Source organism: Schistocerca americana, chromosome 1 (assembly GCF_021461395.2).
Source record: "Schistocerca americana isolate TAMUIC-IGC-003095 chromosome 1, iqSchAmer2.1, whole genome shotgun sequence".
NCBI lineage: Eukaryota > Metazoa > Arthropoda > Insecta > Orthoptera > Acrididae > Schistocerca > Schistocerca americana.
Window position 1 is genome coordinate 648040670 of NC_060119.1, and position 25925 is coordinate 648066594.

At 45.1% G+C, this 25925-nt stretch overlaps 1 protein-coding gene across 2 annotated transcripts in view; it reads right to left on the reverse strand.

Annotated features, from left to right (window-relative positions):
- LOC124607933 (DNA polymerase epsilon subunit 2) overlaps positions 1 to 25925 on the reverse strand; it is a 133785-nt gene that overhangs the window by 67931 nt on the left and 39929 nt on the right. For both annotated transcript variants that reach the window (XM_047139946.1, XM_047139945.1), the window contains exon 3: positions 19221 to 19402. In XM_047139946.1, the coding sequence (XP_046995902.1) occupies positions 19221 to 19402 (182 nt within the window). The remainder of the gene's footprint in view (positions 1 to 19220; positions 19403 to 25925) is intronic.

Consider the following 25925-nt stretch of genomic DNA (forward strand, 5'->3'; position numbering starts at 1 on the left):
TTCACTGGGTCAGTCTCAGGGACAGAGGAGGACTGTGAAGCCCTACAAGCAGCTACCTGTGGATGCTTCAGCCACCGGCGGGTGTCTGCTTTTCCACTGGTCAGAACCCAGGAAGGGAAGGAGCCAAGGGACCCCTTCCTGGCAAGAGGAGCCGAAGAAGACTTACACTTCCCCTGCTGGGAAGCGGGGACTGATGTCCCCGATGATTGGAGGGGGGTGGGGGGGTAGCTCCTAAAGTAGGTGGTGCAGGAGCAACAGGGAGGGAAGTGCCCCACCATCAAGGGGTCAGGTGTAGTCTTACGGCTCTGAGTGCTGAATGGAATTGGTGCAACGGATGGGGCTACAACTGTTCTCATAGCAGCGGAGTATGAGGAGGTCATAGCCACACTTGTAAGTGCTCATATTTTCTCTTAGCCTCAGTGTAGGGCAGTCGGTCCAGGGTTTTATATTCCATGATTTTCCTCTCCTTCTGTAAAATCCTGCAGTCTGGTGAGCACGGTGAATGATGCTCTCCGCAGCTGACACAGACAGGAGGCGGGGCACGTGGAGTGTTGGGATGTGATGGGCCCTCCCCACGGGCACCACCCAGCCACATCAAGGGTCACCTGGCAAGATGACCATTTCTGGGAGTCCCGATGCCCCAGGGAGATGGCATATACTCCTTGGCATACATGGGGAGTTAACGGAGAAAGCATCAGCAGCGATCCCTGTGTTGTCAGGGGGCTACAACCAACAGGGTACATGGCGGCCCCACCACAGCGGACTGGCTACCGTGCTGGATATCAGATGCAAGGAAGTCCATGGTCGTCGTCGACGCAGAAAGTGACACAGCATAGTGCATAGTGGAAAACGCACCCAGGAATGTATCCTTGCCCAAGAGATGGAGAATGAGCGGGACTGCAATGCATTGTTGTCAATCTGAAGACTAGTTTGATGCAGCTCTTCAGGCTACTCTATCCTGTACGAGCCTCTTTATCTCCGAATAACTACTGCAACATACAGTACATCTTTATGAATCTGCTTGCTGTATTCATATTCTTGGTCTTCCTTTACGATTTCTACGCTCCACACTTCCCTCTAATACAAAATTGGTGATCCCTTGATGTCCCACAATGTGTCCTATTGACCAATCCCTTCTTTTGATCAAGTTGTGCCACAAATTTCTTGCTTCCCCAATTCTATTTAGCACTTCCTCATTAGTTACATGATCAATCCACCTGATCTTCAACATTCTTCTGTAGCAGCACATTTCAAAAGCTTCTGTTCTCTTTGCATCTAAACTGTTTATCATCTATGTCTCACTTCCATACGTGGCTACACTGCACGTAAATACTTTCAGAAAAGACTTCCTGACATTTAACTTGATACTTGATATTAACAAATTTCTCTTCTTCAAAAAAACTTTTCTTGCCGTTGTCAGTCTACATTTTATATCCTCCCTATTTCAACCATCATCAGTTATGTTGCTTCCTAAATAGCAAAACTCATCTACTACTTTAAATGTCTGACTTCCTAATCTAATTCCCTCAGCATCACCTGACTTAATTTAATTACACTCCATTATCCTTGTTCTGCTTTTGCTGATGTTCATCTTATACCATCCTTTCAAGGCACTGTCCATTCCGTTCAACTGCTCTTCCAAGTCCTTTGCTGTCTCTGATAGAACTGCAATGTTGCAATGTCATCGGCAAACCTCAAAATCCCCCCCCCCCCCCCCCCCCGAAATTTAATTCATACTCCAAATTTAAATTTGCCTTTGGTTTCTTTTATTGCTTGTTAAATGGACATACTGAATAACATCAGGGAGAGGCTACAACCCTGTGCCACTCCCTTTTCGCCACTGCCTCCCTCTCCTGTCCCCCTGACTTTTTATAATTGCCATCTGGTATCTGTACAAGCTGTAAATAACGTTTGATTCACTGAATTTTACACCTGCTACCTTCAAAATCGCAAAGAGAGTATTCCAATCAATATTCTCAGAAACTTTCTCTAAGTCTACAAATGCTATAACTGTAGCTTTGTCTTTCCTTAACCTATCTTCTTTTTTTGGAATGCAAACTGATCTCCAAGGTCTGGTTCTATCAGTTTCTCCATTCTTTGGTAAAGAATTTGTGTCAATATTTCACAACCATGACTTATTATACTCATAGTTTGGTAATTTTCTCACCTGTCGACAACTGCTTTCTTTGGAATTGAAATTACTACATTCTTCTTGAAGTCTGAGGATATTTCACCTGTCTCATACATCTTGCACACCAGATGCAATAGTTTTCTCATGGCTGGCTCTCACAAAGCTATCAGTAATTCTGACGAAATATAATCTACTCCCGGGGCCTTGTTTCAACTTAGATCTTTCAGAGCCTTGTCAAATTCTTCTCGCAGTATCATATTTCCCTATCTATCTTCATCCACATCCACTTCCCTTTCTATGATATTGCTTTCAAATTTATCTTCTTTGTGTAGACTTCCTACATGCTCCTTCCACCTTTCAGTTTTCTCTTCTTTGGTCCTATATACTCCTTCCACATTTCAGCATTCCCTTCTTTGCTTAGGACTTGTTTCCCATCTGAGTTCTTGATATGCTCCTCTTTTCCCCACAGACCTCTAATTTTCCTGTAGGCGGTATCTATCTTTCTCCTAGTGAAATATGTTTCTAAATCCTTACATTTGTCCTCTAGCCATTCCTGCTTAGCCATTTTCCACTTCCCGTCAATCTCATTTTTTTTAACATTTGTGTTCCCTTTCGCTTGCTTCATTATTTCCACTAGGTCTTGTCTTTTTACCTATTTGACCCCCTGCTGCCTTCACTATTTCATCTCTTAAAGCTATCCATTTGTCTTCTACTGTATTCCTTTCTCCTGTTCCAAGTCAACCATTGCCTAATTCTCCCTCTAAAGCTCTCAACAACCTCTGGTTCTTTCAAATTGTCCAGGTCCCATCTTCTCAATTTCCTACCTTTTTCCAAATTCTTCAGTTTTAATCTACAGTTCATAACCAATAAATTGTGGTCAGAGTCCACATCTGGCTCCAGAAATCTCATACAATTTAAAATTTGGTTCCTAAACTTTTGTCTAATCATTTCATAATCAATCTGAAACCTTCTCGTGTCTCCAGATCTCTTCCGTATATGATTCTTAAACCAAGTATTAGTGATGATTAAATTACGCTCTGTGCAAAATTCTACCTGGCAGCTTCTTCCTCCAGTCAATATTCACCAACGATTTTTCCTTGTCTTCCTTTTCCTACTATTGAATTCCACTCCTCCATCACAATGAAATTTTCACCTCCTTTAACTATCTGAATAATTTCTTTCATCTCATCATACATTTCTTCAGTCTCATCATCAGTGGAACTAGTTGGCATCTATCTTCGCTATGATAATGCACTCGCTGTGCTGTTCATAGTACATCACTTACATGGCTATCTGTTACTCAATATTAAACCCCTCCTGCATTACCCCTATTTCTCTTTGTATATATAAACCTGTAATCACCTGACCAGAAGTCTTGTTCCTCCTGACACCGAACTTCACTAATTCCCACAGTATCTAACTTCAACCTATCCATCCCTTTTTAAATTTTCTAACTGATCTGCCTGATTATGGGATCTAACATTTCATGTTCCAATCTGTAGAATGCCAGTTTTGTTTATCTTGATGATGACATGCCTTCTGAGCAGTCCCCGCCTGCAGATCTGAATGGGAGTCTATTTTACCTCAAGAATATTTTACCTAAGAGGATGCCATAATCATTTAACCACACAATAGATCTGCATGTCCTTTGTAAAAATTGTGGTTGTAGATTTCCCTTGCTATGAAATGATCCCACAACTGATATATTGCACATGAAAGAGGCCACATACACTCCTGGAAATGGAAAAAAGAACACATTGACACCGGTGTGTCAGACCCACCATACTTGCTCCGGACACTGCGAGAGGGCTATACAAGCAATGATCACACGCACGGCACAGCGGACACACCAGGAACCGCGGTGTTGGCCGTCGAATGGCGCTAGCTGCGCAGCATTTGTGCACCGCCGCCGTCAGTGTCAGCCAGTTTGCCGTGGCATATGGAGCTCCATCGCAGTCTTTAACACTGGTAGCATGCCGCGACAGCGTGGACGTGAACCGTATGTGCAGTTGACGGACTTTGAGCGAGGGCGTATAGTGGGCATGCGGGAGGCCGGGTGGACGTACCGCCGAATTGCTCAACACGTGGGGCGTGAGGTCTCCACAGTACATCGATGTTGTCGCCAGTGGTCGGCGGAAGGTGCACGTGCCCGTCGACCTGGGACCGGACCGCAGCGACGCACGGATGCACGCCAAGACCGTAGGATCCTACGCAGTGCCGTAGGGGTCCGCACCGCCACTTCCCAGCAAATTAGGGACACTGTTGCTCCTGGGGTATCGGCGAGGACCATTCGCAACCGTCTCCATGAAGCTGGGCTACGGTCCCGCACACCGTTAGGCCGTCTTCCGCTCACGCCCCAACATCGTGCAGCCCGCCTCCAGTGGTGTCGCGACAGGCGTGAATGGAGGGACGAATGGAGACGTGTCGTCTTCAGCGATGAGAGTCGCTTCTGCCTTGGTGCCAATGATGGTCGTATGCGTGGTTGGCGCCGTGCAGGTGAACGCCACAATCAGGACTGCATACGACCGAGGCACACAGGGCCAACGCCCGGCATCATGGTGTGGGGAGCGATCTCCTACACTGGCCGTACACCACTGCTGATCGTCGAGGGGACACTGAATAGTGCACGGTACATCCAAACTGTCATCGAACCCATCGTTCTACCATTCCTAGACCGGCAAGGGAACTTGCTGTTCCAACAGGACAATGCATGTCCGCATGTATCCCGTGCCACCCAACGTGCTCTAGAAGGTGTAAGTCAACTACCCTGGCCAGCAAGATCTCCGGATCTGTCCCCCATTGAGCATGTTTGGGACTGGATGAAGCGTCGTCTCACGCGGTCTGCACGTCCAGCACGAACGCTGGTCCAACTGAGGTGCCAGGTGGAAATGGCATGGCAAGCCGTTCCACAGGACTACATCCAGCATCTCTACGATCGTCTCCATGGGAGAATAGCAGCCTGCATTGCTGCGAAAGGTGGATATACACTGTACTAGTGCCGACATTGTGCATGCTCTGTTGCCTGTGTCTATGTGCCTGTGGTTCTGTCAGTGTGATCATGTGATGTATCTGACCCCAGGAATGTGTCAATAAAGTTTCCCCTTCCTGTGACAATGAATTCACAGTGTTCTTATTTCAATTTCCAGGAGTGTAGTATATTCATTAATTTATGTCTCTCAAGGAGTGTCTTGTCTCAACAGACTAGTGTACACAGAATGCTCGTGTCACATGCACTTACTGCGGGCCACGTTACCGCCATGTGGTTGACAAAATGATTATGTCATTTCCAGATTTTGCCTCTAACATTACGTAAGACAACTAGACCTCAAATATAACAATTCTGTGAGGATATATTATAAGAATGTTGGCAGTGTAAGTTGCCTAGTTTGTTATAAATAGCTTTTAGCTTGACTAATTTTTGATTAACTGCAGGTATCCTGGTGCTGTTCTCACATATGAAACTGGCTATGACACAATAAATGTATCAATACAGCTATGATGTTCCTCAAAAATTATTAATATTTGTATAAACCAGCTGTGGAGCTCAACATTGCCAAAATTAAATAAATTAATGTTTTATAATACCAAAAAGTAACTGAGCACTAAGGTCCGGATAATGTAAATAGTATACATATACTCAACAGAAAACAAAGCTTATTATCTGTCACCCAATCAGACATAAAAGAAAGTACAATTAAAGATATTATCATATGTAAAAGTGTATTTTAAACACAATCTTCCATCTAGGTAATAAAATTGCGACACACTAGGAGAGGCATTCAATAAGATATATATATCCCCCACCCAATTTAGGTTGAAAAAAATGTGGAATTTGCTGTGAGACATTATGGACTATTCCCACTTCAGCTCCTATAGTTTCATGACAGTCTCATAGGTAGTGGCACTATATGTAGCCTTCAAAACAGTGCCTGTAACAGGATTGCATTCCAAACAGAGAGCATACATCGAGTTTCTCTTGGCAGAAACCAGAATATTGCAGATATTAATACGTGCTTACAGAACACGTACAGAGACCTGGCTGTGAATAAAAGCAAAGTGAGTCAATGGGCGAGGTGTCAGTCATCATCGTAACACTTCCCAATCTTCCGCGTGTAGGCCGGCCACACACAGCTGTGATTCTTGGAATGTATGGTTACTTTCATTTGAAGTGATTGATGGATCACAATCAAACATCTCACTGCTGAACTGTACAACTCCGTTGGTAGCACTGACACTCGTCCACCAGTTGGGGTACTCAATGTTGTGCGCATCTGCTGGATCCCTCACTGCCTAACAGAAGACCTTAAAGAGAGGAAAGAAGGACCATCTGTGTGAAATTTATTGCATTTTACGAGGCTGACCATGACAATTTTCTATCAATCATCATCACAGGTGATGAAACACGAGTTCATCACTTCAAACCGGAAACTAAACAGCAGCCGATGGAGTGGCGCCACACCACCTCTCCTCCGAAAAAAAGTTCAAAGCTGCACTCTCAGTTGGTAAAGCCATGGTGTCAGTCTTCTGGAACTCTGAAAGAGTTATTGTGAACTCGGAAGTGCATTGTGCTACCCTCAAGGAAATTGAAGACGCGACCTCAACGAGTTTGTTGCCACAAAAATGCAAACTAACTTCTCCTCCTCTACGACAATGCAAGGCCTCACGCAAGTCTGCTCACCCGAGATGAGCTTACAAAACTTAACTGGACTGTTCTCTCTCATCCACCTTGCAGCTCAGATCTCACCTTCGGACATCCACCCGCTTATCCCAAAGAAGGATGCACTCCACAGGAAGCAGTAAGAGGATGATGGGGATGCTACTGATGTAGCAAGATGTTGGCTTCGATGTCAATCAGTGGTGGGGCACCATGCGGGCATTCAAGCCCTCCCAGTAAGGAGGTGTAAGACTGTCGCATTGTACAGAGATTATGTTGAAAAATAGGGTTTTGTAGCCGAAAGAGTGGGTAATAATACAGTGTATTGTTAACAGCCATCAAGTAATATGTAAAATGAATGTTTGACAACCAGTTGATTTTTTATTTAAAATCCTAATTTCAACTGGTTTCAGTCCCAGACTATCTTCACAGATTAGGGTTAAAACAGTTTAGGCCACAAAATCGCATCCGCCATTACTTAAATAATGACCATGGCTCGCATGTAGAGCAGGCCATGAATTCCAGTAAAACACACAGAATTTTAAAGGTAAACATATTAACAACATGCGTAAACAGAGCTGTACGGAAGAGAAGATCAGAGGTATATACCTCTGATCTTCTCTTCAGTAGTGCTCTTTTACACATGTTATTAATATGTTTACCTTTAAAAGTCATGTTTGTTACACTGAAATATGGCATGCTCTATGTTTGAGATTTGGCCATTATTTAAGTACTGATAGATGTGGTGATGTGGCCTAAACTGTTTTAACCGTATTCCATGAGAAAATGTATAACAGCAACATATTTTAACCACCACATAATACATTTATTATATGTATAAAAATAAACATGTATTAAGGCTACTGAAGATGCTTCACAAATAAAAGAAGCGAAACGCATATGGCAATAAACAAACTGCCTTCAATTAGTTGCATAGGCAGAACATAACTCCATGCATTTTAAAGCAACTATGGAAAGATGGAAAACAGAAAAAAATGACCATTTATTAAAAATTTATTAATGTTCATGTTTTGGAGTTTACTTTCAGAGCATAAATCAGACTACACTGCACTATATCACATGGAAATGGTCCAATCCAACATGTTGAAACCTACTCTAAAATTTTTCCAAAAAGAAATGCACTGTCAAAATGAATAAGCAGATGCAGATATAACAAGTGAATTTAGTGCCATATAGTGCAAGTCCAAGTTGTACAAAAATAAATTTTAATCACTTAAACTACACCAAAAAGTCTCAAATTATTAATTTTTTGAATAATATCGACAGCTAAACTGTTACAAGTGTAATTGTTACACAAATGACTAGCAGATGAAAGAAAATCAAGGCAGTATACAATGTTCCATTACAGATGACTTCAATCAATCAGGAATTTAATTTGTTGATATTAAATATTTTATAACAATTCCTGTAGCACAGTTCTTACTATAATTTCCTGATATAAAATATTTTACTTATTTCCTGTAGTCGTGGCAGAAATGTAAAATGTCTACTGAATGACAAAAATAAACATTTGCCTCACACCTGATAAAAGAAAAATTAAGGCATTCAGGCACATCACAGTAATTAGTACAGAAATAGTAATCTATTGACACTTATCACTGGCATCGTTGTGTCCCCTTTGAGAAACAAATAGCAAGTGGCTTCTGAACAGGTACAATTTGTTCATGTAATGTTCAACTTTTGCCTGATAGAACCGCCAACAAGCAAGTGGAGCCATCAGCAGTTACCTCAGCTTTTTCTGAAGTTCTGAAGTGTACAAGGGAAGCACACACACCATAAAACCAAGGCTTATTAAGAAGAAGAAGAAGAAGAAGAAGAAGAAAAGTTGCTGTGCCTGAGAGAAAAAGTGTCTTTCATGAGTATTCAGTTGAAATGCAACTCAATACCCTTGATTCAACAGCAAACGTAAACCAACCATAGGCTATTGATGACAAACCAAAGCCTGATACCAGTAAAACTTCCAGAGGAGGCACACTATCTAAGATGAGAAACAGTCATAAAGCACTTCATGTCTGCAGTGATGAAGAATCAATTGACAATGCTGAACTTAATTTTTGATGGTAGTTCAAGTGAGGATTGGAAAAAAAATCAGAAAAAAACAAGATAGAATATATAAATACATCTAACCAGAATGAACTGCTCCCCAAAATCTGCAAACCAAGCAGTCCCCTTTGTAGATAGTTATTTTGCTCCCACTGAAAGAAATTTGGCCCTTGTTGACCAACATCTCCAACCAATTGTCCAAATTCTAGTCTCTCATGTCAAAGATACCAACAATATCCTCCACCAACTCTCCAATCAGCCTCACCTCCTGGATCCCTACTCGCCACTTTTGATGCCACTTTCCTATATACTAACATCCCTGACGCCCACGGTCTTACTGCTTTTGAACACTACCTCTCGAAACATCCTTAAAACTCCAAACCCAGTACATCATTCCTCACACAACGTACCAACTTTATACTGGCGTGTAATTACTGCTCCTTTGGAGGGGAGGTACAGAAACAAGTCTGCAGCACAGACATAGGCATCCATATTGTACCCCCCCCCCCCTATATACAACCTCAATACCTTTTCTCTTACACACTTCACCTCATCCTCCTCAACCTTCCCAGGCATTGATCACGTCTTCTCCAACAGCTCCATCCACATGTCATCCTTTCCACACTAAAAGATCTCTTCCATGCAGCCAAGCCACCTGGGGAGACCTATCTGCAGTGACAAGAACTCCCTTTCCCAGTATGCTGAACATCTTACTACATCCTTCACCGATAGGCACTATCCTTCGGACTTCGTCAGCACACAAATTTCCATGCCATATCCCCACACATCCCCAATCCTCCCACCACCCCCATACCACAACTATAATGGAGCACCCTCTTCATTAACCTATACCACATTACACTGGAAGAACTGAACCACATCCTCTGTTTGGAGGGACATCCTATCAAAGATCCTTCCCACGCCTCCTAAAGTGGTGTTCCATTGTCCACCCAATTTCCCCTACACCCTAGTTCATTCCTAAGCCACTCCCAATCGCAACCTTTTGCCACAGGGATCATATTCCTATGCAAGACCCAGGTATAAGACCTACCCAATCCACCAACCCAGCCACCGCCACCTCCTCCTCCTCCTCCTCCTCCTCCTCCTCCAATTCTGTCACAGGCTTATTCTATCCCAGTGAGACCAGGCCACATGTGAAAGCAGCTCTGCTGCAATCATTGCATAGCTTTTCATATTGTTGTGACAACCAACCACCTGGCAGATTAAAACTGTGTGCCAGACTGAGACTCGAACTTGGGACCTTTGCCTTTCACGGGCACACAGTTTTAATCTGCCAGGAAGTTTCACATCAGCGCACACTCCACTGCAGAGTGAAAATCTCATTCTGGAACCAACCATCTGTCTATCAGGATGAAAGGCCACTGCCAAACTGTGGCCAAGAACAAAGTGGACCATCCTGAGGTTATCTGTATCCTCTCTTACACCACCAGCATCTTTGAACTGTGCAGATAGGAATTATCCTTACAACACATTCTCTGCTCACGAAATCATCCCAGCCTCAACGTAAGATAACCTACTGTCCCCACACCCTCCACCCAACAGTTTCCACCCTCTCTGTCCGATCATTACCTCCAATTTCACGTCCCCCACTCTCACTCATGTACTCTGCTCTCTGCCAAAGAAAACCACCTTTTCTCATCTCTACAGCTCCCCTTTTCCGATCCCCAGCCACCATCTAGTCCCTGCACACTCCTTCAGGCAGAACTGACTCCACTCCCCTCACCTGTACCCGTCTATCTCTCTCACTTCCCCACCCCATTCCAGACTGTTGCTTCTGCTTCACACACCACCATTGCATTATGGCTGCACGGCCAGAGGGAGTGGTCATGTATACATGAGGTATGCTTGCTTGTATGAATGCTTTTGTGTTTTCTTTTCTGAAGAAGGCTTTGACCAAAAACTCTATGTGTAGTAGTCTTTCATTGTGTCTGACTGCAACTCAATGTGTCAGCTTTACAGTGAGTAACAATCTATGCTTCTGAAATGTTACAATGTTAACAAAAAGCATTAAAATCACTGTATCTTTCAGCCAAATTACTAAAATCTTGTGCCGACTTTGTAGCACCCCTGAGTCACTTCTGTAATTAGTCAATGAGTTGATGTGTATTTCCTGATACACAGAAATATGGAGCAGTAACAACCAATAACAGACATGGATATAAGCAAATTAACTATAACTATAGATACACTATGTGATTAAAAGTATCCGGACACCTAGCTGAAAATTACTTACAAGTTCGTGGTGCCCCCCATCAGTAATGCTGGCATCATTCAATATGGTGTTGGCTCACCCTTGGCCTTGATGACAGCTTCCACTGTCACAGGCATATACTCAATCAGGTGCTGGGAGGTTTCTTGGGGAATGGCAGCCCATTCTTCACGGAAGGCTGCACTGAGGAGAGGTATCGATGTCAGTGAGTGAGGCCTGGCACGAAGTCAGAGTTCCAAAACATCCCAAAGGTGTTCCATAGGATTCAGGTCAGAACTCTGTGCATGCCAGTCCATTACAGGCATGTTATTATCATGTAACCACTCCAACGCAGGTCGTGCATTATGAACAAATGCTCGATCATGTTGAAAGATGCAATCACAATCCCCGAATTGCTCTTCAACAGTGAAAAGCAGAAGGTGCTTAAAACATCAATATAGGCCTATGATGTGCTAGTGCCACGCAAAACAACAAGGGGTGCAAGCCCCCTCCATGAAAGACATAACCACACCGTAACACCACCACCTCCAAATTTTACTGTTGGCACTACACATGCTGCCAAATGACGTTCACCAGCATTCGCCATATCCACACCCTGCCACATCACGTACCATGATTCGTCACTCCACACAACATTTTTCCGCTGTTCAGTCATCCAATGTTTATGCTCGTTACACCAAACGAGGTGTCGTTTGGCATCTGCCGGCACGATGTGTGGCTTATGAGCAGCCGCTCGACCATAAAATCCAAGTTTTCACACCTCCCACCTAACTGTCATAGTATTTACAGTGGTTCCTCATGCAGTTTGGAATTCCTGTGTGATCGTCTCAATAGATGTCTGCCTATTGCACTTTATGACCCTCTTCAACTGTCAGTGGTCTCTGTCAGTCAACAGATGAGGTCAGCCTGTACGCTTTTGTGCTGTACGTGTCCCTACACATTTCCACTTCAATATCACGTCTGAAAGAGTGGACTTAGGGATGTTTAGGAGTGTGGAAATCTCGGGAACAGATGTATGACACAAGTGACACCCAATCACCTGACCATTCTGCTCTATCACGATGTCTAATGACTGCTGAGGTTGCTGATATGGAGTACCTGTAGTGTATATTCAATTCTTTCCTGTATTTTCAACTTTGTTGGTTGGTTGGTTTGGGGGATTAAAGGGACCAGACTGCTACGGTCATCGGTCCCTTTGTCCAAGTACTAAAAAACACCCACAGAGAATAAAAAACGAGTAACAATATAGCACAGACGACACGGAACAAGAAAAACTGAGACAAAAACCAGACAAAACGAACTAAAAGCACACAGAGTGTGACGGTGGTTGGCCGACCAGAGAAATAAAAAAGGAAAAGCCAACCACTTGAAACACATTAAAAAATCAGTTTAAAACCGGAGGAAAAAGGCCAGAATCAACACAAAACAGTAAGATAAAAACAGAAACACTCAGATTAAAGAATAAAAACCCCCTGCCCGAATAAAACGTAAAACTAAGTCAGCCATAGCCGAGTCATCTGTTAAAAGGGCAGGGAGCGAGTCAGGCAGTGCGAACGACTGCCTGAGCGCAGCTAAAAACGGACACTCCAATAAAACATGAACCACGGATAAAACGGAGCCGCAGCGACATAGAGGCGCATCCTCACGGCGCAATAAGTGGCCGTGCGTAAGCCGAGTGTGCCCAATGCGCAGCCGGCAGAGGACAACAGACTCCTTGCGAGAGACCCGCAAGGAGGAGCGCCACACACCGGTAGCCCCCTTGATGGCCCGAAGTTTGTTGTGTGAAGGCAGGTCGCGCCATTCAGTGTCCCAAAGGTCCAGAATTTTGCGGCGTAGGAACGCTCGCAAATCTGTCTCCGGGAGGCCAACGTCCAGAGATGGTGCACTAGTCGCCTCTTTCACCAGCCGGTCAACATTCTCGTTGCCGGGGATCCCAACATGGCCTGGGGTCCACACGAAGACCGCAGAGCGGCCGCAACGCGCAAGAGTATGCAGGGACTCATGGATAGCCATCACCAGACGGGAACGAGGAAAACACTGGTCGAGTGCTCGTAAACTGCTCAGGGAATCGCTACAGATAACGAAGGACTCACCTGAGCAGGAGCGGATATACTCTAGGGCTCGAAAGATGGCGACCAGCTCAGCAGTGTGAACGCTGCAGCCAGCCGGCAAGGAACGTTGTTCGGAATGGTCCCCTAGAGTGAGCGCATAACCGACTCGACCAGCAACCATCGAGCCGTCGGTGTAAACAATGCCAGAGCCCTGATACGTGGCCAGGATGGAATAAAAGCGGCGGCGGAAGGCCTCTGGAGGGACTGAGTCCTTCGAGCCCTGTGCCAAGTCTAGCCGAAGGCAAGGGCGAGGAACGCACCACGGGGGTGTACGCAGAGGCGCCTGGAAAGGAGGCGGAACAGGGAAAAACCCAAGCCCGCAGAGAAGCTCCTTGACGCGTATGGCGATCGGACAACCCGACCGCGGCCGACGTTCCGGCAGATGGACGACTGACGGCGGGAACAGGAGACGATAGTTAGGATGCCCGGGCGAGCTTAGAACATGGGCAGCATAAGCGGCTAGCAAACGTTGGCGTCGGAACTGCAGTGGAGGGACACCTGCCTCCACGAGTAAGCTGTCCACAGGGCTGGTGCGGAAAGCACCAGTGGCAAGGCGTATCCCGCTGTGGAGAATTGGGTCCAGCACCCGCAACGCAGACGGGGATGCTGAGCCATATGCCAGGCACCCATAATCCAGACGGGACTGGATTAACGCCTGGTAGAGCCGTAACAGGGTAGAGCGGTCGGCTCCCCAGCGGGTGTGGCTCAAACATCGCAGTGCATTGAGATGCCGCCAACACGCCTGTTTAAGCTGCTGAATATGAGGCAGTCAAGTCAACCGGACATCAAAAAGTACACCCAAAAACCTGTGGGTCTCCACCACAGCTAGAAGTTTGCCGTCAAGATAAAGGCGCGGCTCAGGATGGACCGTTCGGCACCAGCAGAAATGCATAACGTGGGTCTTGGCAGCCGAAAACTGAAAACCATGCGCTACAGCCCAAGACTGCGCCCTACGGATAGCGCCCTGTAGCTGACGTTCAACAGCTGCAATGCCGGGAGAGCTGTAATAAAGGCAGAAGTCGTCAGCATACAGAGAAGCGGAGACAGAGTTTCCCACGGCCGCAGCAAGACCGTTAATGGCTATTAAAAACAGACAGACACTTAAAACGGAACCCTGTGGCACACCGTTCTCCTGGACGTGGGAGGAACTACACGAGGCCGCGACTTGCACGCGGAAGGTACGACACGACAGAAAATTGCGGATAAAAATCGGCAGAGGACCCCGAAGACCCCATCCATGAAGCGTAGCAAGGATGTGATGACGCCACGTCGTATCGTACGCCTTCCGCATGTCGAAAAAGACAGCGACCAGGTGCTGACGGCGGGAAAAGGCAGTACGGATGGCCGACTCCAGGCTCACCAGATTGTCGGCGGCGGAGCGGCCTTTACGGAACCCACCCTGAGATGGAGCCAGAAGGCCCCGAGACTCCAGTACCCAATTCAAGCGCCGGCTCACCATCCGTTCAAGCAACTTGCAAAGAACGTTGGTGAGGCTAATGGGACGGTAGCTGTCCACCTCCAGAGGGTTCTTTCCAGGTTTCAAAACGGGGATGACAATGCCTTCCCGCCATTGCGACGGAAACTCCCCCTCGACCCAAAGACGGTTGTAAAGATCGAGAAGGCGCCGCTGGCAGTCCACTGAAAGGTGTTTCAGCATCTGACAGTGGATGCCATCTGGCCCAGGAGCGGTATCAGGGCAAGCAGCGAGGGCACTGCGAAATTCCCACTCACTAAATGGAGCATTGTAAGATTCTGGGTGGTTGGTGCGAAACGAAAGGCTCCGACGTTCCATCCGCTCTTTAATGGAGCGGAAGGCCTGGGGGTAATTCGCAGAAGCGGAACTCATAGCAAAATGCTCTGCTAAGCGATTTGCAATGACGTCGGAGTCAGTACAAACTGCTCCATTCAGTGAGAGCGCAGGGACGCTGACAGGTGGCCGATAGCCATAGACGCGTCGAATCTTGGCCCAGACCTGCGATGGAGTGACATGGAGGCCAATGGTGGACACATACCGCTCCCAGCACTCCTTCTTGCCTTGGCGGATAAGGAGGCGGGCCCGCGCACGCAGCCGTTTGAAGGCGATAAGGTGGTCGAGGGAGGAGTGTCGCTTGTGACGCTGGAGCGCCCGCCGGCGATCTTTAATCGCTTCAGCGATCTCAGGCGACCACCAAGGCACAGCCTTCCGCCGAGGGGACCCACAGGAATGGGGAATGGCAGATTCGGCGGCAGTAACGATGCCGGTGGTGACCGATTGAACCACCGCATCAATGTCATCATTAGAGAGAGGCTCAAAAGCGGCAGTGGAGGAGAACAAATCCCAGTCAGCCTTATTCATAGCCCATCTGCTAGGGCGCCCAGAAGAGTGACGCTGTGGTAGTGACAAAAAGAGCGGAAAGTGGTCACTACCACACAGGTCGTCATGCACACTCCATTGGACAGACGGTAAGAGGCTATGGCTACAGATGGAAAGGTCAATGGCGGAGTAGGTGCCATGCGCCACAGTGAAGTGTGTGAAGGCGCCATCATTTAACAGTGAGAGATCGAGCTGCGACAACAAATGTTCTACGATGGCGCCTCGACCTGTGGCCACTGACCCACCCCACAGAGGGTTATGGGCGTTGAAGTCGCCCAATAGCAAGAAAGGTGGCGGCAATTGGGCGACCAGTGCAGCCAGGACATGCTGCGAGACATCACCATCCGGTGGAATGTAAAGACTGCAGACGGTAACAGCCTGTGGCGTCCATACGTGTACAGCGACAGCCTCTAAAGGCGTCTGGAGAGGGACAGACTCGCTGTGCAGAGTGTGACGGACATATATGCAGACGCCACCAGACACCCTTTCATAAGCTGCTCGGTTCTTGTAAGAACCCCGATAGCCACGGAGGGCGGGGGTTCGCATTGCTGGAAACCAAGTTTCCTGGAGAGCAATGCAGAAGAAAGGGCGAAGGCTGAGAAGTTGGCGGAGCTCAGCTAAATAGTGGAAAAAACCGCCGCAGTTCCACTGGAGGATGGTATTGTCCATGGCTGAGAAAGGCGTGAAAGGACTGGGAAGGCAATTTACGCCGCTTGTTCACTCACTGCCACCAATTCAGTACCCGTACGAGAGGCATCCATGGCGTCTGAGGGACCAGCGAGATCAAGGTCCTCAGCGGACGCTAGAATCTCGACTTCATCCTCAGACGCAGAGCGCGAAAGGTGCAGCGGGGTTGGCGCCACCGCAAGTTCTTTGGCCTTAGAGGTCTTTCTCTTGGACTTCTCTCGCTGAACCTTGGGTTTCACCGGCTGGGAAGCCTTCACCGATTCAGTCTCCGGAACAGAGGAGGATCGTGAAGCCCTACGCCCGGCCGCTGGTGAGGACTTATGCCACTGGTGGCCGTCATCCTTCCCGCTGGTGGAACCCTGGGAAGGGAGGGTCCGAAGGGAACTCTTACGGGCGAGAGTAGTCGAAGAAGTTAGACGCTTCTCCGGCTGAGAAGCGGGGACGGACATTCCCGACGGGTGGGAGGAGGTTGCTCCTGAGGTAGGTGGTGCAGGAGCAACCTGTTGGGTAGAGCCCCCCACGGGCAAGGGGGCAGGAGGAGTCTTACTGCTTATCGAGCTGGCTGGAAGTCTCGAAACTGATGGAGCTAGCACAGTTGTTGTAGCAGCTGCATAAGAAGATGTCATTCTCACAGGATGGAGTCTGTCATATTTCCGTTTGGCCTCAGTATAGGTCAGCCGGTCCAGGGTCTTATATTCCATGATTTTGCGCTCTTTCTGAAAGACTTTGCAGTCAGGCGAGCAAGGTGAATGGTGCTCCCCGCAGTTGACGCAGATGGGAGGCGGGGCACATGGAGTATCGGGATGAGATGGGCGTCCGCAATCGCGACATGTGAGGCTGGAAGTGCAGCGGGAAGACATATGGCCGAACTTCCAGCACTTGAAGCACCGCATCGGGGGAGGGATATAGGGCTTGACGTCACATCGGTAGACCATCACCTTGACCTTTTCCGGTAACGTATCACCCTCGAAGGCCAAGATGAAGGCACCGGTAGCAACCTGATTGTCCCTCGGACCCCGATGAACGCGCCGGACGAAATGAACACCTCTACGTTCTAAGTTGGCGCGCAGCTCGTCATCAGACTGCAAAAGGAGATCCCTATGGAAAATAACACCCTGGACCATATTTAAACTCTTATGTGGTGTAATAGAAACGTTAACATCCCCCAACTTGTCACAAGCAAGTAACCTGCGGGACTGGGCGGAGGATGCCGTTTGTATCAGTACTGACCCAGAGCGCATTTTAGACAAGCCCTCCACCTCCCCAAACTTGTCCTCTAAATGCTCGACGAAGAACTGAGGCGTTGTGGAGAGAAAAGACTCCCCATCAGCTCTCGTGCAAACTAAGAATCGGGGCGAATAACTGTTACCTCCATCCTGAGACTTACGCTCTTCCCACGGCGTGGCCAGGGAGGGGAACATTTTCGGATCGTACTTCTGAGCATTAAATTGAGCCCGAGAACGCTTAGAGACTGCTGGCGGCTGGCCGCCAGCGAGAGATGATGTACCACGCTTCATTGCGGGTCATCCGCCCTGATGCCACCTACTCCGACCAAGGGCCCTCCCCACGGGCGCCACCCAGCCACAGCAATAGCCACCTGGCAGGATGGCCATTGCCGGGAGTCCTGATGCCCCAGGGAGATGGGCATCTACTCCTTGGCATACGTGGGGAGTGAAAGGCGCAGGCATCAGTAGAGCGATCCCTGTGTTGTCAGGGGGCTACAACCAAGAGGGTACATGGCGGCCCCACCACAACGGACTGGCTACCGTGCTGGATGTTAGGTGACATGTGGTCCATGGGCGTCGTCAGTGCAGAAAATGGCCCTGCACAGTGCGTGGCAGAAAGTGCACGCAGGGGCGCATCGATGCCCAAGAGATGGAGAGCGGGCAAGACTGCAATGCAACGACGAATAAGATGGCGAAAGTTCTCAACACAACACGGACACAATGCACCAAGTAAGGCGCCCTTCCCCAATCGGCTCGCTCTTCGGAAAAATTTTGAGATATGGAGGTCAAACCTGACAGGGGACCATCACATAAGGCCGAAACGTTTGAGACTCCTTTTAGTCGCCTCTTACGACAGGCAGGAATACCGCGGGCCTATGCTTACCCCCGAACCCGCAGGGGGGTTTCAACTTTGTTTTTGGGAAAGAAGTATATAACTGAGATTTAATTATCTTTTTGACAATAACCTATTAACAGCAGCTCAGTTTAACTTCCATACTGGCTTCCCTGCACACAAAATACAGCATAATCAAAAACTCCATTTTGGTACAACTGAATGACAATCACCTTGTTGGCACTTTCTGTGATTTTGCCTCCGAGTATGTACATCATAAATTTGTACAAGTTAAACTAAAATGTTATGGTGTTAAAGGCATTCCTCTTGCACGGAAGAAGGCATTTCTTAACAACAGAAAACAGAGCCTCTTCGGTCACTTATTAAAAAATTATTAAAAGCAATCTGTTGGAAAATCATATCAAAGGATCAAGACTATATTCAGAGGGAGGAAACAATATACAGATGATAAAAGTTCAGCAACTCTGCAGGGGTGTTTAATCTTGGAGATCAGTGATAGCTATGTAGGTCATGATCTGTGTTTAAGATAAAGCATGACTTTCCTTAAATTATGAACACTTGTTTATGGAAGAGTATCTTTATATTGCACCAGCTACAACATTCTGTAGAACTTTTTATTGGATTTCTGCTGACAAATTTATTACAAAACTGCACACTGCTTCCCGTGAATAGACACTATGTTCTTCAGACAGTTTCATATCCAGAAGTCTTTGTTCTGGCACTGCTGTTACTTACTCACTCCCGGGCCAGACTTTTTTTTTATGTAAATCCCTTGCATATCATGTTTTCTAGACAAAATTGTACTACATGAGAGATAAAAAAATGTTGCCATATTTCGTCACTTGTCTTTTTACATTATTTTAAAACATTAAATTAATGGTAGAAAATAGAAGAGAATGCTGACACCTTACCTGTATCTGAATAACTGTGCCTTTTCTTCTGCTGAATCAAACAACTTTGGTGCTGAATCTTTCGGGGTGGTTTTTTGAAAAAACTTCTTTCTTTCTTGGTTATATTCAAAGCGAGGAACTTCAAATGCATTTATAACTGTGAGTATGGTTTCAGATTCCTCCGCTCCACTCCTGATGCACTCCTAAAATATGCACACAATGAAGAATTTAAATGTACAAATCCACTGTATTATTTTTAGGAGGACATTTTAACTGCACAATACTACAGCAAACCTCATTTATTAGGCTCATTTAAGTTTAATGGTTATTTATTTCAGTGATAAGGTGGAGCAGTTGCAAGCAGATCTGGGAGGCAATGTAAGATATTGTATGAGTAGGCAAGATGCTCTAATGGCTGAGATGACATAGGCTATTAGCAACTTATCTGTTCGAATAGGTAAAGGGGAGAAAGAAGTAGATAAAGTAAAGGAACAAGTAGAACCTGGCATTAAAATTGAAAATGGTGAAGTTAAAAAGCGAATCAATGAAATAAAAAGCGAGTTGAATTCTTTAGCTGCACATCAAATCTCTACAGTGATCAGTGTTCCTTGGATGAACTCGAGAACAGTCAAATGGCTTGGAAATGACGGGAAATATCACCCAGTAAATTTTCTAGCAGCATGCAGGGATGGTTTTATAATGGGAATGTCCAATGAGGCGAAGATAAAATTTGTGAAAATACATTCGGAAGGTGAGCCGCAATCATGGGCAAATATACATACTGTTACGTACGATACCTACGAAATATTTGAAAGCAGTTTCCTGAACAAGTTCTGGAGTGAAATGAGGAATACAGTAATGGATCGATGTGAGAATTTTGTAAACGTGAACTTGTGAGATTAATGCACGTGAAAGAAACATCCTGAAATTACGACGTTGAACAGGCAGTTACCGGAAAATTTTCAGTGGGATCTAGTGCACAGTCCTAGCAACTCAACAGACGAATTTCTGGACTTTGTAGAAGAATTAGAACGAGTGTTGAAATTTAAACTGCAAAGAAAGAGACAAATAGTTTTCAGAGTGGAAATCATACTACAGTCCAAGTAACTACTATGAAAGACATCTGGGAAGTTATCAACGGAACACAAACAACTGTTTTGATAAAGGAAAGGGTAACAGGAACACGTCCAATGATAAATTTCAAAGGGGTAAGAGAACGGGTACTTTCGTGACAGGGATCAACACAAAGAACGTGGATTTGAGGGACAGCACCAAGCGAAATGATCCAGCATGATGGGAGATCCGGAAACTAAGTTTCGTTGCATCTCAGGTCCAGAGATGGCAAAATAAACTGGTGACGAATACGATGCAAGTAAACAGAAATGTGGTAAGTGTCAATAAATCGGCAGAAAGGTGACAGAATATTGAGATGAAATCAGTAAGAGTTGAGATTAATAAGTAAAATTTCAAATCAGATCATACGTAAAAGGCGTAATCCTAAGATAATGAAAGGGGACGATAAATGTGATGACAAAAATTTAGGGCTAAATGATTTGTTTTATGAATGTGGGACGAAAGTGTGTGTGAATGTTAATACAATGATAGATTCTACGTGCCAAAAGCAGGCTGAAGTGGAGCTGAATTTGGTGGAGTTAGATGGTGCAGAAAATTCTAAAGAGGTACTAACCAGATGTAACGATTATAGTGACGATGTTCCAGGTGATATTGTGACAGCGAAAGTTGTTAAGGAGGTTAACAAGGGAGACGCAGCATTAGTACCGTCAGCTGTTGATGAATTTATGCTTGTATCAGTGAATATTGGTGAATTATTTTTGAAGGAAAATAGTGATGATGTTTTATGTGCTGAAGTTATGAAAGTTGAAGCTGCTGGTATTGATACTTCAGAGGAAGAAATCTCTGCATATCTTTCTATTAATGGAGGTGAACCCAAAAGTCTGTATGGAGCTGTGGATCTCAAACGTTTCAGTATGAATGTGGATTTGAGTTTGATGTGCAATCTGAAATTAATGTGGCGCAGGCATGTGTAGGAGAGGAGAAGGTATTATGCTCAGGTTTAAGTCAAAACTTCTGCATCTACATGGATACCCTGCAAATCACATTTTAGTGCCTGGCTGAGAGTTCATCGAACCACCTTCACAATTCTCTATTATTCCAATCTCGACAGGCAAGCGTAGCTGAGGCAGTCTCCTTAGTAGATTTTCTAAGTGTCCTGCCAATAAGATGCAGTCTTTGGTTAGCCTTCCCCACAACATTGTCTGTGTGTTCCTTCCAATTTCAGTTGTACATAATTTTAATTCCTAGGCATTTAGTTTAATTTACGGCCTTTATATTGGACTGTTTCTGCACCATTCACACATCTTTTCTAAACTGATTTGCAGTTTGTTTTGATCTTCTGATAACTTTATTAGTTGATAAACAACAGCGTCATCTGCAAACAACCTAAGACGGCTGCTCAGATTGTCTCCCAAATCGTTTATATAGATAAGGAACAACAAAGGGCCTATAACACTACCTTCTACTACTTCTGTTTTACTCGATGACTTTCCGTCAATTACTACGAACTGTGACCTCTCTAACAGGAAGTCACTAATCCAGTCACATAACTGAGACGATATTCCATAAGCACGCAATTTCACTATACGCCGCCTGTGTGGTACAGTGTCAAAAGCCCTCTGGAAATCCAGAAACACGGAATTGATCTGAAATCCCTTGTCAATAGCACTCTCAACACTTCATGCAAATAAAGAGCTAGATGTGTTACACAAGTATGATGATTTCTAAACCCATGTTGACTGTGTGTCACCAGACCATTTTTTCTAGGTAATTCATAATGTTTGAACACAATATATGTGTGATTGCAGTCTTTCTTGGCCTATTCCACTGATGAATTCTTCTCGGGTTATCAACCAAGTGGTGGCAGGGTCTTGTCGCAACATTTCAATGAGTTTCATACCCATCATCTTCGCCGAGTTGGGGTGTCATCTTGTCGCAACATTTCAATGAGTTTCGTACTGAACTCATTGAAACGTTGCGACAAGACGACACCCCCACTCGGCTGATAACCTGAGAAGAATTCATCGCAATATATGTTCCCGAATCCTGCTGCATATAGACATTAATGGTATGGACCTGTAATTAAGTGGATTACTCCAACTACCTTTCTTGAACATTGGTGTGACCTGTGTAGTTTTCCAGTCTTGGGGTACAGATCTTTTGTCGAGCGAATGGTTTTATGTGATTGTCACGTATGGAGCTAATGCATCAGCATACTCTGAAAGGAACCTAATTGGTATTCAGTCTGGACCAGAAGAATTGCTTTTACTAAGTGATTTAAGCTGCTTCACTACTCCGAGGATATTTACTTCGATGTTACTCATGTTGGCAACTGTTCTTGATTCGAATTCTGGAATATTTACTTCGTCTTCTTTTGTGAGGGTATTTCGGAAGGCTGTTTTTAGTAACTCTATTTTGGCAGCATTGTCTTCGATAGTATCTCAATTGCTATTGCACAGAGAATGCTCTGATTGTTTCTTGCCACTAACAGACTTCACATATGACCAGAATCTCTCTGGATTTTCTGCCAGGTTTCGAGACAAAGTTTCGTTGTGGAAACTGTTATAAGCATCTTCCATTGAAGTCCGTGCTAAACTTCAAGCTTCTGTGAAAGAACGCCAATCTTGGGGACTTTGTGTCTGTTTAAATTTAGCATGTCTGTTTCGTTGTTTCTGCAACAGTGTTCTGACCCGTTTTGTATACCGAGGAGGATCAGCTCCGTTGTTTGTTAATTTATTTGGTATAAATCTCTCAATTGCTGCCGATACTATCTCTGAATTCAAGCCACATCTGAGCTACACTTACATCATTAATTTGGAAGGATTGGAGATTGTCTCTAAGGAAGGTGTCTAGTGAATTTTTATCTGCTTTTTTGAATGGGTATATTTTTCATTTATTTTTGGAGGATTTGGGGGTTACAATATTCAATCTCGCTGTGTTAACCCTGTGTTCACTAATCCCTGTATCCGTTTTGATGCTCTTTATTAACACAGGATTATTAGTTGCTAAGAGGTCAAGTGTGTTTTCACAACCGTTGACTATTCACCTGGACTCGTGCACTAACTGCTTGAAATAATTTTCAGAGAATGCATTTAGCATGATTTCGGATGATGTTTTATGCATACCTCCAGAATTAAACATGTATTTTCGCCAGCATATCGAGTGTAAATTAAAGTCGCCACTAACTATAATCGCATGAGTCGGGTTCATGTTAGAAACCAAACTCAAGTTTTCTTTGAACCTTTCAGCAACTGTATCATCTGAATTGAGAGAGCGGTAAAAGGATCCAATTATTATTTTATTCTGGTTGCCAACAATGACCTCTGCCCATACTAATTCACAGGAACTATCTACTTCAATTTCGCGACAACATAAACTACTTCTAACAGCAATAAACATGCCACCGCCAACCATGTTTAGCCTATCCTTTCAGAACACCATTCGGTTCTTCACAAAAATTTCGGCTGAGCTTATCTCCGGCTTTACCCAGCAAAGTTTGGAAGGTAGGAGATGAGGTACTGGCAGCAGTAAAGCTGTGAGGACGGGGCGTGAGTCGTGCTTGGGTAGCTCAGTTGGTAGAGCACTTGCCCGCGAAAGGCAGAGGTCCCAAGTTCGAGTCTCGGTCCGGCACAAAGTTTTAATCTGCCAGGAAGTTTCAAGAGTTGCAGCCTTTACCACTTCTGTTAGTTGCTTGAAACCAGAGAGAATCTCTTCTGATCCAAAGTGACACACATCACTTGTACCGACGTGAGCAGCCACCTGCAGTTGGCTGCAACCTGTGCTCTTCATGGCATCCAGGAGGACCCGTTCCACATCTGGAATGACTCCAACTGGTATGTACATGGAGTGCACATCAGAAAAGACCAAAAAGACCAAGATTTAGTCAAGGGCAATGTAATGGTTCTTCTTCTGTGGGACGATTATTTGAGTAGAATGAATCTTTTACTTGCAGACTCAGCATACCAAAGATTACAGAATGAACCAACTGAACATATAAAACACAAGACACTTACACTTTTGAAGAAGAGTTAATTATCTTACAATGATCTTAAAAAACTTCGAACTGGTACTGCAGTCTCATTGAGATTATACGGATTGCCTAATGCACAAAAGCAAGGGGTCCCTCTTCGGGCTACTGTTAGCAATTTGTGCACTCCAAATTACAACTTTGCCAAGAATTTGGCACCCATTCTGAGCCCCAACAACGGTAAATGTGAGCATCATATTTCAAATTCCCTGGTTTTTATTCAGCGTTTCAAGTCTGTGTATCAGATTTGTTCGTTAGTTTTGATGTGTCACTTTTTACCAGATTTCCTCCTGAAGATTTTTTGCAGTTAATTGGTGAATAATTGGGCAAAGTAACAACTCAGAAAGCCTATATTGGACAGACAATTCATACAGTCCAGGATCAATGCATGAAGCACCACTGCGACACACATTTACTGCAGCCAGAAAAATCTGCAGTTGTGGAACATTGTCTTACTGAAGCACGTAAAATGTTGTATACTGAGACACAAGTGGCTGCCCCTGCATCGTGTTACTGGGGCTTCTTAGTGAAAGAAGCTATTGAAATCCGGCTATTTGACAATATTATAAACAGAAATAAGGGATATCATTTAAGCAAGAGTTGGAACCCTATTCTGTTTCACATTAAAGAGCAACGGTCTCTGTTTTGATCACTGAAAGGTGTCAACTCGCTTCCACAAGTTTTCACCACTGGTACACTGTTGTACTTTGCACTAGAGAGCAGTTATGTTTGTGCATGTGCGGTGGATCTACAGCCGGTGTACAAAGAAGCCAGCTCTGTGGTTTGATTTCAGTTCCAGCAAGTTAATGCACACCTGAAGATGGTGGCCAGGAGAACTGCCGAAATATTGTGTCAAGATGATATTATGTTTCAACTGAGACCTGATATTAATATCATTATCTGTTCTACATAGTTTACAATATCTTGTCATACCCACCACTTATGAATCAGTTGTTGGATGATTCAAGCCTCCTAAATTAATGGAGACATGTCAGAAGCTTAAGACAGATGGTTAGAAGTGAGATAAAATACAGGCAGCTAGGAACTGTAGCTTGTCACAGGGAACAGACGTCACTGGGGAAGCGGTTGCAGCTGGGGCTCCCTGCACCAGATATGTGTGGTGGGAAGCGCATCCTCAGCAACCATCATTTACCAACATAATTAACAGATATACTAAGAAGGGTCAACAGAAGCAGTATGACTAACATGTACTGAGAAAATGAAAACTTATACAGAGTGGAGAGCTTAAACAGTTACATAATTAAAATATGTATATATAGATATAATAGGTGTGTGAGTACTGAAGGAGAAGGTAGCTGGAGGCCAGTAGGGGCACATGTCACAGCGAAAGGTGGCCCTCCACATCCTGTCCTGACGTTGAACAATCACATGAATTAAATTTTATTGTAATGTATACTTTTGCTAAGGAAACTTAGCTGCTATATCACTGTTTGCAAGTATGTGGGGCAGAGAGATATACAGGTTTATAGCTTGCCTCAAATTAGTCAGCAGGGCACACTATTTGACAATATGGGTTCTTGTGAGAGAGCTACCAAAGCTGCAGTGGGCTGAGTCCTCTTGACGGAAAAAACGTATGTTGCACTGCAATCATAATTCTTTGCCCG